At 36.5% G+C, this 18,860-nt stretch overlaps 1 protein-coding gene across 4 annotated transcripts in view; it reads left to right on the top strand.

The window, feature by feature from the left end:
- Positions 1 to 18,860, top strand: part of LOC128071103 (cyclic AMP-responsive element-binding protein 1) — a 49,726-nt gene that overhangs the window by 9,110 nt on the left and 21,756 nt on the right. For 2 of the 4 annotated variants that reach the window (XM_052664064.1, XM_052664062.1), the window contains exons 2-4: positions 9,569 to 9,690; positions 16,055 to 16,201; positions 16,904 to 16,945. In XM_052664064.1, coding sequence (XP_052520024.1) covers positions 9,577 to 9,690; positions 16,055 to 16,201; positions 16,904 to 16,945 — 303 coding nt within the window. In that variant the 5' untranslated portion in view covers positions 9,569 to 9,576. The remainder of the gene's footprint in view (positions 1 to 9,568; positions 9,691 to 16,054; positions 16,202 to 16,903; positions 16,946 to 18,860) is intronic. The other 2 variants (XM_052664065.1, XM_052664066.1) reach the window with 2 other exon arrangements.

Raw genomic sequence — 18,860 nt, 5'->3', positions numbered from 1 at the left:
GTTTGGAGGGAATTTATATGTAAACTGATGGTAGGGGTTAGTTTAAACTTGCCTAGCTCTTTGATGAGTTTGTGAGCCCTTTGAGAGAAAGGGTTCTTGGCTGCTTTACACTATAGTCCCCATAGTTTCTGGCAGAACACTTATTATGTAATATGCACGAAAACTTAGAATGAATGAATTCCTCTTGGAGGGTCACAGATTTGAAAAGCAGGATTAAAACCAATCCCCCTTGAGGTTAGAGGAAGCTGACATACATGCATATGCTTAGACAATTAGGGGTTTCCCTGGGGCTCAGACTGTAAAGAATCTGCCTGCATTGTGAGAGAACCTGGGTTCCATCCCTGAGTTGAGAAAATCCCCTGGAGAAGGAAGGGAATGGCAACCCACTCCAGTATCCTTGCCTGGAGAATTCCATGGACGAGAAGCTTGGTGGGCCACGGTCCATGGGATCGCAAATAGTCGGACACTTGTAATTGATTAGACAGATTACAGATTTATTTTTTAAAAGCCAAGGAAATTAGATTTAGTTTTTTCGTGGCTTAAAAAGAAACTTCTCTCTGGAGTCTGAATTAACTCTGATGGTTTACTAACGCTTTTCACCTCTGAAACAGGAAAAATAGCATGAGACTGTTAATCAAAGGGATCACCAGAAGTCACTATTAGGTTGATTATAATAAAGTGCATTTACCTGAGATGCTGGACTTGATTTTTCAGGATTAGAGATAAAAGATACCTAAATATGAAGTGAATCCTTATCAAAACTTTACAAGTAGACTGTGGTCTACATGTCATTTTTCATCTTTGTAGATTATCCATGGCTATTTTTTAAGATATAGTTCAATATACCCTTGGTGCTTTGAGTGCTTGAGATTTTTCTAGTAAGCCAAATATAATTAAAATGATTAGCATGTTGCTTAATAGTTTATGCAGTTCTACTGCCAGATATTTCTTCACTTTTAATAATATGGGAAGCTAGATGTGCATGGCCCTAAACAGTCTTATAAAGTTCTTAGAAATCTCTTAACATCTTCAGTTCTCCATCTGTGAAGTCAGAGCTAAAGCCAGAATTCCTGTCTTATGACTCCTGCCATATGACGTGTACTGTGTTACTTCAGGAAAACTGATTTTCACTCTTTGTTGTCTAGTATGTAAATAATTCACCAAGAATAGCATTTTAAAATTTAGTTCAAAGCAAACTGTTAGAATAATAAACGTTAACTTTATACCCTTTTTTAAAAAAAAAAAAACACTTGAACATTCATTTCTCATTTCAATATAGTGATTTTCACATAGTCATTCAGGTTTTGTTGAGTAAATGGAATAATGGGCTATAAATATTTAACCTCCAGGCACAACTTCTGTAAGTCCTTAACAGTGTTAGCCTTGAGCTAGTTTATGAAGCAGAACTTGAAATTTGAAGACAGCTTCACTCTTTACTCAACATGGAAATTGCTCTTCTAAAAGTAATTACATGTAGGAGGTGCATAATGCTTTTTTCCCTTTAAAAAAAAAGCAGCTTCAAAAATCTAATTAGTAGAATTTCATATATAGAACCTTATATAAGGTAACTTCTTTGAAAGGCTAAAGGTGGAAAAAGTTGTGAAAATGGTATCAGATGGGTGTTTGGGTAGAAAGAATGGGAAGAGTTCAGTTAAATGTTATTATGTAAAATAATGCATAGTCATAGCTGCTGCTTTGCTAAGCAACATTGTTTGTCTCTTGGTGACCAGATACATGAAGGCTTGTTAGAGAGCCATGAGTAGTCTTACCTGAAGGAAAACAAGGCAGATACATTTTGCCAGTACTTAAAAAAATAACAGTAACTGATTTGAGAAAGTACTAAAGCTTTGTTATTGAAAGATAGTATAGAATTAGTCACACTAGAATATGAGGGTGGTTTATGTAAATCAAATAATAACCTTCCTAATTCATTTCTGTTAAGTACTTTCTGTGAGGACAGTTTCTTACAGAGCATACTACATATTTTAAATAGCATTCAAATACTGTAGTAATCAGAAAATGCAATAAATCATAACATGTAAATCTTGAACTTAAGATGGTTTTCTTTAAGTTCAGCCCAATAAATAAATTAGGGAATTAGTTTTAATAAATAACATTGAAAAGATTCCTTTTTGTTGTGGTGTTTTTTTTTTTCCTTAGGTGATGGTAGTTGAGTACTGGCAATTACTATTAATAATTTATTAAAACATATATTCTCAAGCCTTTACTTTTGTCTCATAAGTGATTAAATTTCATCAGATTCAGATCACATAAAATTAATTTCAGATACAGTTTTCTTCCCTTCCTCTAATACTAGACTATAGGCTAAATGAAGTATGGATTTGTATTCCAGTTAAGGGAGAAGGATCTTGGTAGGATCTTAGAGAAAACTTTCTGAAAATTATGTCAGAATTTACTTAGCTTGGTAAAGTTACCAAGTTATTTTAGTTTTTCACATTGCCTATTCTGGTTCTTTCCCTGAAAAACATATATGTATATATAACCTTAATTTGTTAGGGTGTTCAGTTCAGTTGCTCAGTCAGTGTCCGACTCTGCAACCCCATGAATCGCAGCACGCCAGGCCTCCCTGTCCATCACCAACTCCCGGAGTTCACTCAGACTCACGTCCATCGAGTCCGTGATGCCATCCAGCCATCTCATCCTCTGTCGTCCCTTCTCCTCCTGCCCCGAATCCCTCCCAGCATCAGAGTCTTTTCCAGTGAGTCAACTCTTCGCATTAAGTGGCCAAAGTACTGGAGTTTCAGCTTTCGCATCATTCCTTCCAAAGAAATCCCAGGGCTGATCTCCTTCAGAATGGACTGGTTGGATCTCCCTGCAGTCCAAGTGTAATCAGTCTCTAATCTAATAAGGTTCTTACAGCTGGAGTTGGTACGTGTGTTGAGCGTGTAGTGTGCTTGTGTACATATGTACATACCTACACACATGTATACAGACACATTACAACATTCAAATATGCCATTTTCCTATCTGGTTTCAGTGAAAGTATGCTGTATTTAATACCAAATGACTATTATTAGCATCAGAAACCTGAAGCATTAGATTTCCAGTATTGATTGCATACATCTCAGTTCTGCTTAATAGGGCATACAGTGAAGATAAATGAAGTGTCTCAAGGTTAACAACCAAAAAGCATACAGGAGGAAAAATAGAGGAAAAGAAGCAGTGCACCATAATCATTGACTCCTGGAAAGCTGGAGTCCTTTATGTAGCAGCTGAACATTTTGCTTTAATTTGCTTTAGTAAATTAATCATGGGGTGGTGGTTTAGTTGCTAAGTCATGTCCAACTCTTGGGACCGCATGGACTGTAGCCCACCAGGCTCTTTTGTCCATGGAATTCTCAAGGCAAGAATACTGGAGTGGGTTTCCATTTCCTTCTCCGGGGGATCCTCCCAACCCAGGAATCGAGCCTGGGTCTCCTGAATTGTAGGCAGATTCTTTACCAACTGAGCTACAAGGGAAGCTCAAATTAATCATAACACTCAGAATATTAATCAAGACATATTAAAGGTGTACGAGTATGCTAGCAAGGCTTTCAAACAGCTGTAGTATACTAAAAAATTAACAAGTACAAAATAGCTATGTAAAAAGTATTGTACATGAGCCCTAGATGTTTTTAGGTTTTCTGCAAAATATTTTTAGTAATACATTTGACTATGACAACAAACTGGTCATTAGTTTTAAAATCATGTGCCTAAATGTGACTTTTTGCTGTGATTACCCTGGAGACTTTAAAGTCTGCTTTTGTGATTTCCTTAAATCCCTGGACTTGGTGAAAGAGTTCAGGAGTCACCCACTTGCTAGACACAGGAGCAGGGTTTTTTTTTCCCCCTTGTTTATAATAAAGGTTATTTGCATTTTAAAACCATGGCCTATATTCATATGTTCTCTTAGTTATGAATGTATTGTTTCTTCTTCAAGTCAAAATTCACAGTTCATTTCGATGAATGCTGAACCTTTCATTCTAAACTGGATTACATTTGTCATAGATTTAAGGGATTAAAAAGTAAACTTGTGAGGGAGATGGATTTATTTTTCATAAACTTGAGCTAGAATGCTTAGGATCTTAAAGACCTGGGCACTTCTTAAAGTCAAAGTATTTTAGGATAAAGAACAAGGTGGAGATTTACAGCATTCTTTGCTTTCACTTAATGGTTGTTAGCGAAAGTGACGATACAGGCTTGCTTTCTTGTTCAGTGACCTTTATTACAGAATTTGGTGCTGCCAGAAATTTCTCCCTGATTTGGTATAGTTCTGTATAGGTGCTGAGTAGGTGAATTTGAATGCTACCTTACCCGTGAGGGCTTTATACTTACCACTTTTATAGTATTGAAAATCCGTCAGCATCCTTCCCACCCTTATATTTTACCCAACACTTAATGTGTTCTGATTTGTTACATGTTTTACTTGTTATACTTTCTCTTCTATTTCCACACACTGGAATATAAATTTCACAAAGTTTTTTAAAAAAATTTATTTCTTCATCTCTAGTAACTTGAACAAGTGCCCAACATGTAAGTACTTGGATATAATGCTATAATACAAGTGTACTGTATATAATGGAAGTTGTTATAACTGAAGATCCTTTTAGTTTAAGAACAGTGAATATTCACTTCTGGTGAGTTACCTCGGGATATATTGCTTTACAGAGTAAAACACATTGCAACATAAAAATTCTAAACCCATTAACTTAACTTTGAGACATCATTCTCATATTGTCATTTTGCCCTAGTAGCTGCAGATTGATAAGGAATGACCATCCTTTATCTTTATCCTTTAGACACCAGCCACTGACTCACTCATTTCTCTAAAGGCCTACTGTAATTAAAGTCTTTGCTTATACCATTTTTCTAATCAGAAAAAAATTCCCAAATTTATTGATACTGTATTCATCATCAGTGTTCGGCATTCCACCACTCTTGACTATCAGCACACTGTCTTCTTAAATAGACACTTTACTGGAATGTTTATCCTAACTATATTGAAATTTTTGAATATCAATTGTCTTGACTATGTAAAGGTACAAAAGTGATACAATCCTAGTCAGATAAATTTCTTGACACTTTCTAAGATGGAAAGAAAAAAGCTGCTTTATCCTCTTTGAAAATTAAGAAAAGGACTGTTAAAGTGATAAATTTTATGTATCATATCTGAATGGTAATATTTTTATATTTGCCCAAGATTAAGAGGCTACGCGACATATTTTTAGTCCATTGTCTTTGCCACGAACCATATAGTAAAAGGAGGTAATAAATACTAAGTGGCCTGCATAATTGTGTGTGTGGGCATGATCTTGTGTTGTCACTTCCTAAGATCAAAGCATTGAAAATTGAGAGAGAGCTTTTTATCCATCTGTTGTTTTCAGATGAGGAAACTAGAACACAGAAAATTTAATTTGTCCTGTGACCACTTGATGACAGCTCCAGCTTTCCATCGAATGTTAGGCTATTTCCCAACTATTCAGAACAGCATTCTTTGTTTCACTCAAGGTGAGGTGCCTAATACTGCAGAATCATTCCCTTTTTGTTTTTCATGTTAAGAGATAGAGCTCTGAAGACCCTTAGAGCAAAATGGCATGTCTTTGTGAATGAATTTATTAAAAAAAATTTTTTTAGGCATGACACGATTTTGAAATTCATTTTTAAGTTCATAGTTTTCAAAGAATTACGTTCTATTTTTAGGGTTAAATCATGAAAATACCTAAATCTTAAATATTCCCAAATAAATTTTGGAATTCAGAATTATTGGAAGAACTCAAGAATTCTTGACAGACTGTCAAGCTAATACTAGATTTTCCATGATTTCTAAAGATCTATTGTTTCTAATATTTCAGATCCAGTATTTTTACAACATTGTATCTGACTTCATATGTACCTTATCTTTGCTTATTCAGTCTTTTGCTTGTTTTTGCACTCCCAAAATGCATTTCATTTGTATAATCAATTAGGAATCTCCTTTCAAGTAATTTTGGGAACCTGTATATTGGCTCTGTTAAATGATCCTGTGTCTGAATACTGCTCTGCTGACTAAGACTGCTCCTGGGCTAATAGAAAAATTGAAGACTGTACACTGCATACCTCATTATCTCTTCTCTCTCCACCTGAAGACACAAACACAAAGGAGTAAAAGCTTTCAAAATCATAATTAATGTGCTCACATTAAATGCTAATTTAGTTTAGTTGGAGACTGCTCTTTCAGTACCTTCAAGGTGAAAACCAGAATAGTTTCTGTTTTAGTTGACTCTTGCATTTCTTACCTGAAACAAATTGTTTTTCCTTAAATGATTCTCACTTGTTGTTTGAGAAAGGCCTGAATTAACTGATGAAAGACAGTTGTACTGTTGCTCAAGTGGTTGATATCTGCTGAAGCTAATTAATATGGCTCTCCCCCACTTTGAAAAAGGTTTGGTTGTCTTCCAGAATGAAATGGTAATGAAACACTGGCAGTTTATTTACATGGGGGATCCTAACCATTGGAAATACCACACTTTGTCTTTAGAAGAAAATTAAAAGTAAGTAAAATAATATCATCTAGTTGGGGAGGGAAGAAGATGCAAATCACATTCATTCTTTGAATGTGACCTTGTAACTATAATTACTTATGTTAACTAATGGTTTTATTCTTTTATTATAGAATCATAAATATTTTATTTTCTGAAGCAAGTTGCAATGATACCCTTCCCAGGTGGCACTAGTGGTAAAGAACCGGCCTGCCAATGCAGGAGACAGGAGACATTGGTTCAGTCCCTGGGTCGGGAAGATCCCCTGGGGAAGGGCATGGCAACCCATTCCAGTATCCTTGCCTGGAGAATCCCATGGACAGAGGAGCCTGGTGGGCTACAGTCCACAGGGTCACAAAAAGTCGGACACGACTGAAGTAATTTAGCAAGCACACACCTTAAATGTTAAAAGAAAATTAAGTGGCTCTAACATTGAAAAGTAAACAAAAGAAGTATGATCTGCGCTTTGAGTTACTTTTAATCAGATGATAGGGTGAAACTATTTGGATGACAGCATAGGTTAAAAAAAAATGTGGCGGACTTCCCTGGTAGTCCAGTGGTTAAGACTCCATGTTTCCAATGCTGGGGGTGGGTAGGGTGTGTGTGTGATCCTTGGTGGGAAAGATTCCACATGTGGTGTGGTGCAGCCAGAAAATTTAAAAAACAAAATGTGGCTAGGACTAAAGTCTTTACAAAATGGTTGTGTATTCTCTGTCTACGAAAAGGTATTATGATGGTAAATTTGTGTTTATCTTTGTTCTCATTAAGTTGATGATGTGGGGCAGAAGATAGAGAAAAGTTTGTGGGCTTCTGCTGTTATTTAGCTTGACTCTGTGCTGTCCTCAGATTGATCATTTACTTACTTTATTGTTATTAAGATTAGATTTTTTTTTTGCTTTCATGTTTTCTTCCAGAGCAACAGTATGGACCGTATTTAGTATTCACAAACTATTTTTTGATGTTGCTTTAAGTCTGTGTGAAATTTTTTAGTTTAAAAGAGCATTGATTTTAAGTGTACAACTCAGTGAATTATCACAGGGGGTAGTAAAGTTATTTTACAATTCTTTAAGAAAATAGTTATTTTTACTCTTTGGAAATTGGGGTAAATAGGTAAATTTTGAACAAATACTAATTTCATATTATAAGTATCAGATTAAAAACTTTTTATCAGTGGATATCTCAAAATCATGGCTCTCATGAAATAAAGCTCTCATGAAATAAAGCTTTTGATTCATATTTTCAAAATGTTACCCATCATTTCTGGTATTAAAATGTCTTTAATTGAACACATAATCCTGAATCCATGCTCACAGAAAGAAAGTAAATAAATAAAAGGTGCAAATCATCATTTACAATTCTACCAAATCTTCTCTTTTCAGAACCAGCACTTATTATGGTTCAGTTAAAATTTCTACACCTTTTCCATGCATATACCTTTATAATAATTTGTTTTACGTGTTTTTTTTTTTTTTAATGTAAATAGGGTTCTACATTATAATAAGTTCTATAAGTTGCCATTTCACTGTCTTGGAAAGCTTTGTTTGTCATTCCATTGTAGTTAGACTTCATTGGTTTTCATTGCTTTAATTTTTTAATGGTCCTCCTAATGATGGATACTTGTTTCTAGTTTTTTACTATTCCAGAAAAAATTCTGTCTTTGTAAACTAGTCAATAATAAGAGTTTCTTACTGAGTAGTAGTGTCTCTGTATTCTAGATGTTATTGTGTTGACTGTATGTATGAGATATTTTTCCTTGTGTACTTGTCTTGGTGGCTTTTGTCTTGTTAATATTTTAAATAATTATGTAGTCAAGTCTGTTGATCTTTTCCTTTGTCATTTGTTTTGTGGCTTCTTTATTTCTAAATTATTCATTTCCACAGAGATATTTTCATTTTTAACTGTCACTTGTAAAAACATATTATAGACTCCTGTGAATGGTGGCAGAATGTTAGTATGTGATACATTTTGATGGAATGTAATAATCACATAAGGATTAATTACTATTTTGGTTATCAATTTCAGAGTTATAAAATAAATGTAATAAATTCTGGAAAAGCATTGGAGTTTTTGTGTTGTTTATCAAATCGCCATAGGGAGTCCTTACTATTAAATTTATTTTTGACAGGTAATACGTTAGGAACTGAGTGATAACAGTAGTACACAAGTAAGAAATAATCCCTTTTGTTGTGACTCCTTGAAACACAGTTCCTCCCCCAGTCATATCTGCTATATATATAATCAGTTTCTCTAATCTTAAAGTAGTGTCCGCTGCTGGGAATTGCCCTCCACTTTTGCAGTCACCCAGTGCCACATGTAACAAACACACTAAACTCTTAGCAAAGCAGTATCTAAAAGGGTCAGCCTTGATTAATTTATCTAGAATCCAGTTAAAATTTTTAAGTGTTTTATTGTTTGTGTGTATACATGCACGTGTGGAGTGTTGCACATTATATAGGGTAATGAGTCAGAACGCAAAAGAACCTTTTCCATGCTTGAGGTCTCTAATTTGTGTCAAGAGCCACAGGTTGAGCTCTTGAAACTTGGGCTATTTTGTCTTAACCACCAGCAGTTTCCTGAGGAAGTAGGTTATAATTTTTCTGTTTCTTCCCTATGATAGAGGGAATGCCTTTATAGGAGGTACCTTGAAGCCAGTATCTCATAGACCCTGTCATCAGCTCACTTCTGCTCTCTGCCCTCCCTCCTTACCTGATTGATACATTTTGAAAAAATTAAAACTTTTCTGCTGCCCTTCCTCTCCTTATTAGGACAGATTCATGGAAGAGGGGAATCCTGTCTTCCATAACAGATGGAGTAATGGGAACTGAAAGGAAAAAGCTTTTTTCTTTTTTGAAAAAACTGGAACTTTTACAGCTCAGCATATTTGGACAAGTCTTGACAGGAATCCAACTACATTGTAGCTTAACTAGATTTCTGAGTGCACCTGCTAACCTAACCACCACATATACCTTTTTATAACTTGAAAATTGCCTTTAAAACCACAAAAGCACAAAGCACTGTAGTGCTTGTAACACTCTTCCATATTATTGTAGGTAACTAAATGACCATGGAATCTGGAGCAGAGAACCAGCAGAGTGGAGATGCAGCTGTAACAGAAGCTGAAAGCCAGCAAATGACAGTTCAAGCCCAGCCACAGATTGCCACATTAGCCCAGGTATAAAAACATGGAGAGATTCCAAGTTGTCTCTTCTAAGAGGAATATGTTTTAAATACAAGAGAACTTAGATTCTATTAGAGATATACATAGAATGAGTGGTAACATTCTTAGAATATCAAAATTCCTATTTATTTAGTATCAGCCTAATTTTAGAAATGACAGTATTCAGTAACATAGAAAAATGTATTGCTAGATACTAACACACTATTTGTAGTAGTGACATGATTCAGGATAATTACATTTAAACTGATGGGTAGATGGTCTCTTAAACGAACAAAACAATATGATAACTGGGTGGGTTTTTTTTCATATATAGATTTATTTGGGGGCATGGGGACACAATCTGAAAGGCTAAATTTAGATGTGCTTAAACGAAAAAGAATAAATAATTGACACACAAATAAATATCAAGGATGATAGTTTTTGTCCCTGTATTTCTTGAAGTATGATTCATAGTTCTTTCATTTTGTCTTTGTGTTAAACATTCTAAGATTATATTCTCATCTTTATTTTTTGTTCTTACGTATTTTTCCTCAAATGTTTTATTAACATTTATTGGCATTATGTTATATATGAGTGAGAAAAGTGGTTAATATAAAAACCAAATAGCAAATAAATAACCTGCTAGGTAAGAAGAGTGGGATGTGGAGCTTCTGCTTCCCAGAGAGTTTAAAAGCTCTCCAGATAGAGTCATGAGCAAGAATGGATCTTGGGAAATGGAGGACTAATCACATATGGTCACCACACTGAGCTAAAATACGGGTCAAATACTAGGTCTCTAGCAGGAATACTAGGGCCAAATACTAGGTCTGCTGGTAGTCAGAAGCAGTGGGATGTTTTGTGTTTTCTCCTAAGATCACCGGGGCCCACCTCCAGCTCTAAGGAGTAAGGCAAAGCAGAATATATTTAGGGATGAAGTAAACGTACTCAAGATGAAGCAGGTGCAGGAACAAAGGTGAAAGCATCAGGGCCTCTTTAGTACATGTCAAGGCGAATGTGGACAGATACGAATCGGGACTCATCCAAGCACTCAGCCCTCTGGTAAAAAGAAGATACAGTACCAGCAGGGATTTTGGTGATGACAATCCTCAACGTACCTATCTCTCGGGACACCATTCTGGTCTGGTTGCCCTCCATGTCTGCTGTGTCATGTCATTCTGGAGGTTGCCTTCCTACTGTCTTTCTCTTGTGGAGTTTTGTTTCCAGTGGTTCCTTCATCAAGTTTGACTGGGTAAAGAATTCTTGGTAAAGAAAATGTTTTTCAAATTTTTAAGGCACAGTCAATTTCTAGTATTGATGTTTAAAAGACTAAACCCATTTCTTTGTATCTCTTGTTATCTTGTAAAAATCTCTGTTCACCTTGCTTCACCATTTCATTATCAAGGCCTTGAAGTGTTACCATCCATTGTGCAGTAGTGTTCAGTGGGCCCTTTTTTTTTTCTTTTTTAAGTGGAAACTCGGGTCTTCAATTCTGGGCAATTTCCTTAAGTTATTTCATTGATGATTTTTTTCTCTCCCTCTTCTTTCTCTTTTATCTCTGGGATTCTTGTGATCCAGATGTTAATACCTCTAGGACTGTTTCCCTAATTTTCTCTCCTGTTTTCAGTCTGTCTTTTTGCTCTGCCCTCAGAGATTTCTTCAACTTCACATTTCACCCCATCTGTCGGAGTTTATTTCTCCTATCGTGTTTCCAAGAGTTCCTTTTGTTTCTGAACAATCCTTTTGTATTTTAATAGTATCCTGTTTGTTTTAGGCTTCCCTGGTGGCTCAGACAGTAAAGAATCTGCCTGCAGTGCAGGAGATTGGGTTCAATCCTTGGGTCTGGAAGATACCCAGGAGAAGGAAATGGCTACCCACTCCGTATTCTTGCTTGGAGAATTCCATGGACAGAGGAGCCTGGTGGGCTACAGTCCATGGGATCACAGAGTCAGACATGACAGAGTGACTAACACTTTCACTTTTTTTTTTCAAATGTTTCATGCAGGCAGTATTTTCCCTTTATAATACTAAGTTTTAAGTTTTCTTCTCTACATAGATTTTCTTCTGTATACAGTTTTCCTCTTCTATCTTTTTGGTCACCATCTTTCATATTAGAAGCTTTCCTCAGATATTTGATAACTTGTGGTTGTTGGCCTACATTTAAAAGTAGCTGACCAAAAACCTACATTGGACGTTGTGTGTATATGTGTGGGGCCTGACGTCTGTGAGTTGTGAGCTTCATGGTAGGGTGGCATCCCAGTGTCATTATGCTGAGTCTTTCTTCTTAACTGGGTGTGTGTTGCTCAGGTTCCCCAGAGAAAAGCTTGACTATCTCCTGCATATAAGTAAAGACCTGTGAGCCAGCCAGCGGAAGGAGACTGGAGTGTAGCACTTCACCTCAGCAGTGCCTGGTGTCAAGCAGTCAAGAAACCCTCTATCAGAAAATAAACCAACGTTTTTCTGTCCTTATAGGGGAGATGAGTGTCCATTCACAGAGAGTGAGGAGGGGATCTGCTTGGTTTTCAAAGAGCCTTCAGCCAGCCTTTCTTATCTTCAGCCCCTCCTTTCACTCTACCTTCTAGGGGGCCTTAGATTCTGAGCCTCTTAAGGACCTTGTGGCACAAATCAAGCTGTCCCTGCCTCCACCTCATGAGCTGGCCGTCTGAGGTCTTCCAAGTTCGTTACCATTCACACACCTGTTTTCAGCCTCCAAAACTCTTTACTGTTAACTTCCTTTCCCATTCTTCTCTGCTGGTGTGATGATGCCTGTAAAAACAAAATCAGTTTCATGAAGCTTAATTGGAAATTCGGGAAGGAACAAAATTATATGCCTATGTTCAATTAGCATATAGTTACTGATAAGTGGAATGACATGATACTTGAGTTTTAGAAGTAGTGTCTGTTCACTTTTGTAAGTTTTGTTGTTCTTTTTAATACTTAATTACAGAGGGGTTTTTTTTCACTTGCTCATCCAAGTCCTTAACATATACATTTTGACATAATTTCTCAGAATTCTGATAACCTATTTTTGTTGTCTAGTAGTAAACTAGAGATTTATAATAAAATTGTCAAGACCATTGTGATTTGACCATTGAATGTAAAAAAACAAATTCAGCCTAACTAGTGAAGGAGGAAAATCAATCTTAAATAATAATGAAATGTCTTATTTTACTTTTGAAATTTACAAGTATTTCTTTTAAAGTGGAAAAAACATGTTGGTTTTGACTATAAGAATGTTAATTTTTATGGAGGGTTTTAAGTAAAGAGTTGGGTGAAAGGATGATTGCTGCAATATTGTTGTCAATTAACTTTCTTGTAATAGGCAAATTTGAAAACCTAAATAGACAGTAATAAGGAATTTATTAAATTATGTAATTTTTACCATTAGACAGTCATTAAAACTATTAAAGAATACTATTAATGGTATGAAGAGATATTGGAATGGATTTGAAAGATTCTGTGATAGTGCTATAAAAATTGAGTGTATATATATATATGCATCTTTAAAAACACATGTATCTACAGCAAAAATATTAAATGATTAGCTCTGAGTGGTAGGAGTATAAGTGATTTTTTTCTATATTGGTGTATCTGAATTTTCTAAATTTACAATGAGAGGAACCCTTATATGGAATGATTAGCATAGAAAGAGGATTATTTGTTAAGTTAGCTTGTTATATTTACCTTATAGAATACTCAGAGAAGAGGACATACTAATTGCTTCAAATATTAGAAGAGCTTTCCATTGATATGAGATATTCTGAATAATTTACAGTTTTGGTTCTCCAGCCTTGGTGTCAGGGAACATGTCCTTGGGTCCATCGGAGGTTGTGACTAATTTATAAACAGGCACCCTATGTAACTCTAGTGGAGGTAATCCGTGGATCACATTTTGAGAACCAAGTAAAACTTAAGTAAGATTTATAGTGGCCAGAAAAAAAGGTGATTGATAAGGAAGGACTTCCTCACTGTCCAGAGGGGAAGCTCATGACTTTAGCCTCTGCCTTTAGTAGGTATCTTCCCCCCAAGCTTTATAGTCAAACATTTAACTACCTTGTAAACATCTCTGCAGATTCAGATGTCATATCAGTTCCATCGTTTTCCACCACTACCCCAGCCACCCATAAGCTGCTTGTGTTCTCTGTTTGGCATAGTTTACCCATTTCACCCACATGTGAACTATGTGGGTTGTCTTTGCTTTCTCTCTCACTTCCTTCCATCAGTCATTCTTAAATCCCTTTCTGGTCTGCCTCCTGAATTGTCATTAAATCACTTATATTATTTCCATCCCTAATACACCTAGTGCCTAATTGCTGGCCTTCACTTTTACTACTATATATAGACTTTCTCAGTTGGTCTCACCTCTACTTTTTTCTTCCTCTGAAATAAGTATCTTTTACCCTACCACTAAAGTAAAGTGATCTATCTAAAATGCAAGCCTCACTATGGTATTCAGGAGTTCAAAAGCCATTCAGTGTTTTTTCCTATCTCATGATAAAATGCAGATTATTTAGTGTAACTTGTATAAGATTTCATGACTAGCCCATCTGGCCCCTGCCTGTTACTCATCTCTCCACAGTTCCTCCCTCCTATAGTAACACACTTACATGTTCCAGTGGTAGTAACTGCTGGTCATCCCCCTCTGCCATGTACAGGCATTGCTCTTCTCCCTGCTTTTGCCAGTGTCACCCTCTGCGTCAAGTTCTGTGCCTCCCCTCTGCACCTCATAAGAACATGCCTTACTCATTCTTTTTTTTTTTTTTTTAACTAATATGCTTTGTTTCAAATTAACATACTTCCCTGGTAGCCTCTCCTCCTCTTGCTTTGGGCTGGATCGCTCTCCTCAGTGTGTCCATTTTTCTCTTTGCAGACTTCATTACTTCATTGAATTATATTTATTTGTGGCCTTTCCCCATTCCTTTATACACATGCCTCAGTAATTTCTATAAGGGCAAAAACTTATGTCTTTCTCATTTCTGTAGTTTCCATTCTAGCATTGTTCTGGCACACATATCCCCAGAAGGTGAGTTCAGTCACTCAGTTGAATGAGTCATGGACTGAGTCGACCTCATGGACTGAGTCGACCTCATGGACTGAGTCGACCTCATGGACTGTAGCACACCAGGCCTCCCTGTCCATCACCAACTCCCAGAGCTTGCTCAAGGCATGTCCATCAAGTCGATGATGCCATCCGACCATCTCATCCTCTGTTGTCCCCTCTCTTCCTACCTTCAGTCTTTCCCAGCATCAGGGTCTTTTCCAGTGAATCAGTTCCTCACATCAGGAGGCCAGAGTATTGGGGCTTCAGCTTCAGCATCAGTCCTTCCAATGAATATTCAGGACTGATTTCCTTAAGGACTGACTAGTTGGATCTCCTTGCAGTCCAAGGAAAGAGTATGATCACATGAGCTTCATTAAATTCCCAAATTTATTACCAAAAGGACAAATCAAATTGCTCCCCTCAAACACATTCAAGTGCAGGAACCGTAAATACTATGCAATCTGATAGATATGTATGACTTAAGAGCCCTTTTAACCTGGGTATTGACTTATTAAGATTGCCGCCTTTGTGCCTCAGGAGAAAACTGGCTTCTCAAATTCTCTCAATTCTGCCCCCTTATCTCTTCAAGAGGAAGATAAATCCTTAAAATATCAACTGTTACCAGTTCAGTGCTGGGAGGAGATTGAAATTTTCAGTTTGTACTTCCTCATGAATGAAAGGCATACTTGTAATAAGTTTATAAGAGAAAAATATGCTTTATACTGTAAGATGTGTATTTGTTTTAGACTTAGTAGCTAAGCTTCACCCAAGTTTGGGAACAGTTATACTTTAGAACATGGCTTAATTTAACACATGATATTCTGAAGAATTTTACATTCCTTCAAAGCTAGCTTATCTCTTGACCTTGGGTAAGTTGCTTAATCTCTTGGAGCACTTAATGTTTCTGTCTCTCGGTGGGGAGAGAATATGGGGATAACTCTTATTCTAACTCAGTCTGATTTCTTCAAAGAGCAAATGAGAAATTGAATATGAAAGCAGGTAGGAAACTTTAAAGCACCGTACAAATAAAGTGGCATTTAGTGTTCAAAAAAGTCTGTTACATATTTTGATATTACATTAGAACAGTTTTTTTATTTTTGTCATTTGGGAGGAGTTTAAAAGTGGGGGGCATGGGAAGTATTTGTAGTGTTTGGTTTTTTGTTTTGTTTTCTTTTTTCAAAAAGAATCTTAAGTTTACTGTTAGTTCCTTTCACACCACTGGAATACTTAACCTAGCAGAAGGGTCATCCTTTTGCTGCTAAAAAGTTGCTTCATATTAAACATGAGTACGCCCAAGGAGGTATCTGTGATGGTAATTTTTTTCCATGTTCAACACCATAGGTATCTATGCCAGCAGCTCACGCAACATCATCTGCTCCCACCGTAACTTTAGTACAGCTGCCCAATGGGCAGACAGTTCAAGTCCATGGAGTTATTCAGGCGGCCCAGCCATCAGTTATTCAGTCTCCACAAGTCCAGACAGTTCAGGTATGTGTATAAAAAGTTCTGCATCTACTTCCATAACTGTTGTTTATAGCCATATTTCTCTTCCTTTCATTATGAAAATAGGAGCATGTCTAGTGTAGAGTTGTACAGTAATTACGGAGTGCGCTGCATCTGTATAGTCACTTTAAGTATAGGAACATATATACACAAGAACAGACATAATAAACTGTTTCTTAAACTGGAGGAAAAAAAGAATTGATTGGGAAAAGTCATAAAGTTTACGGGATAAAGTGGAAATGTTGGGAGAGACTATAAGTACCTCAGGGAAATAAGATGCAAAATAATAACTTTGTAATTATTTTCTAAACATGCAATTGGAGAAAAACAACCCTTGTCAAAAATTAATAACCTTACCTAAGGTATTATTTGAATTTTAGAGAAAAACAACTATGTTTAGGAGTCTTAAGTTAGAGTATATATAACTTCGAAATGATACCTTCAGAAAGTGTACCTTAAGAATCAGGGATTTTTCCATGCATGTTATCTTATTCTTTGGAGAGATTGTTCCTATAATTTGGATCCAAGGGGAATAAAGGCATGTAAACGTCTACTTAACTGTAGGGAACCTAGGACAGTATACATCTTTGCAGTGAGCTTATTGGGGAAGGAAAGAGAAAAAGACTTGAACGTTCATTCAAGTAGGCCATAACCCCAGCCTCCCATTTCATATTTTTTGCTTCACAGTCTTCCTGTAAGGACTTAAAAAGACTTTTCTCCGGAACTCAGGTGAGTCCTAGGTCCTATTTTTAGAAAGGAAGGTGAGAAATTATTCTTTATATCTTTGTCCCTTCTCTCTAAACATGGAACTCAAGGTTTGAGTAAAAATCTTAGGTATCTTCTAAGTCTAGGCCAAACTCGTTACCTATCCAGCCCTTAATCTGTTACTTAGTTTCCCTATTTACATCCTTCTCCCATCCTCCAAAGGGTAGTCTGGCATAACTTCAGCTCTTTGAGAGAAAGGAGGCACTCTCCAGAGGTAACCAGTTTATAATCGGGGGTAATTGCTAAAATATTCTTCGCTGAGGTGAACCAGAATATCTTTCTAAAAGTATTACCTAGTGGTCCCAATTTTATCCTCAGAAATAACTTAAGCAAATTTAACTCCTTTTTCTATTGGACTGCTTCCTTTTCCCTATCTCCCACGTCCTTCCCATTAAAACTATGTCCAGACCAAGTAAATGCCTGTTTTTCTTCAGCCGTTTATAATTGGCATTGCTTTGTTTCCTCTTCACCATCCATGTCGTCATCTTGTGGGTGAGAGCTGTTTTCTTTCTTTTCCCCTTGAGTACAGTAGCCAGATTGATTGATACTTGTAGAGGGGAGAAGTCCCTTTTTGTCTTCTATTAGTGTCATCAATGGCACCCCACTCCAGTACTCTTGCCTGGAAAATCCCATGGACGGAGGAGCCTGGTGGGCTACAGTCCATGGGGTCACGAAGAGTTGGACACGACTGAGTGACTTCCCTTTCACTTTTCACTTTCATGCATTGGAGAAGGAAATGGCAACCCACTCCAGTGTTCTTGCCTGGAGAATCCCAGGGATGGGGGACCCTGGTGGGCTGCCGTCTGTGGGGTCATGCAGAGTCGGACACGACTGAAGTGACTTAGCAACAGCAGCAGTAGCAGCAGTGTCATCAAAGGATATAATAGATGTTAACTCACCTCTACTTCATTTGATCTCTGTGCTTTCATTTGCTTGGAATTTAGGGCAGGGGTAGAAGGAGAAAGAAGAATAAATGTTTTTATATAAGTAAAGTCATCAAGTTGTAATATTGAAAAGGAATTTGTTGTTACTAAATAGATGGTATAGTCCAGGTAAAGACTGAAGAATTTGATATTTCTATAGAACCACACTGACTGAACAGTAGTCTCCTATCTTTTGTCTCAGTTTTTATTTCACTGAATGCTGCCTAACTTTTATTCATATGATGTATGCCATTATTAATTGCCTGCTCGTATCTTCCTCTTGATAATAGTGGAAAGAATCTGACCTCCTAGTCAGGAGACCTAGATTCCAGATCTCATTAACCTTTACTTTTTCTTTTTCACTTATGATAGGAGGTCTTTCTATAAAGAACACACAAAAATTACCACAAAATTTGCTAACATTATAAACATTGGTTTTAATAAATGATGTTTAATTGTTGATTATAGTCTTAATTTTAATCTTTACTTTGTGGTAAGAATAATAATAATGACCATTAACTTGTAGAAATGTGTGAGCTGTGCTTATAATTAGAAACCTGAATTCTACAAACAGAAACACAAACAGTAGTTTTAGTTTAAAGGCCCTAAACCATGAAGAAGCTATTAAACTTCAGTGGTCATTTCAGCTGGTGAACAGTGATTAGAATTAATCATTAGAGAATGGTTTATAACAGAAGAGGTGATCAAACAAGGAGAGAACTGACTTCCTCAACCTTCTTGATGGAAGAATATTGGTATTCTAGAACAGCATTTCTGAAACATATAAGGTACATTTCTCTTGATGTGAGAATAAGATACTAAGATTTCTGTTTATCTTTTTTCATCTCAGAGGATTAGAAACTAAGCTTTACTAATATTTCATATTCATCAGTGCCCTAACTTTTCCCTTATGTATACGTGTAAGTCAGATCTCACAGATTATGTAAAAATTGCCA

This window comes from Budorcas taxicolor, unplaced genomic scaffold (genome assembly GCF_023091745.1).
Source record: "Budorcas taxicolor isolate Tak-1 unplaced genomic scaffold, Takin1.1 scaffold146, whole genome shotgun sequence".
Classification (NCBI taxonomy): Eukaryota; Metazoa; Chordata; class Mammalia; order Artiodactyla; family Bovidae; genus Budorcas; species Budorcas taxicolor.
Note: the sequence above shows the minus strand (reverse complement) of the source record. Positions and strands in the feature narration are given on the sequence as shown.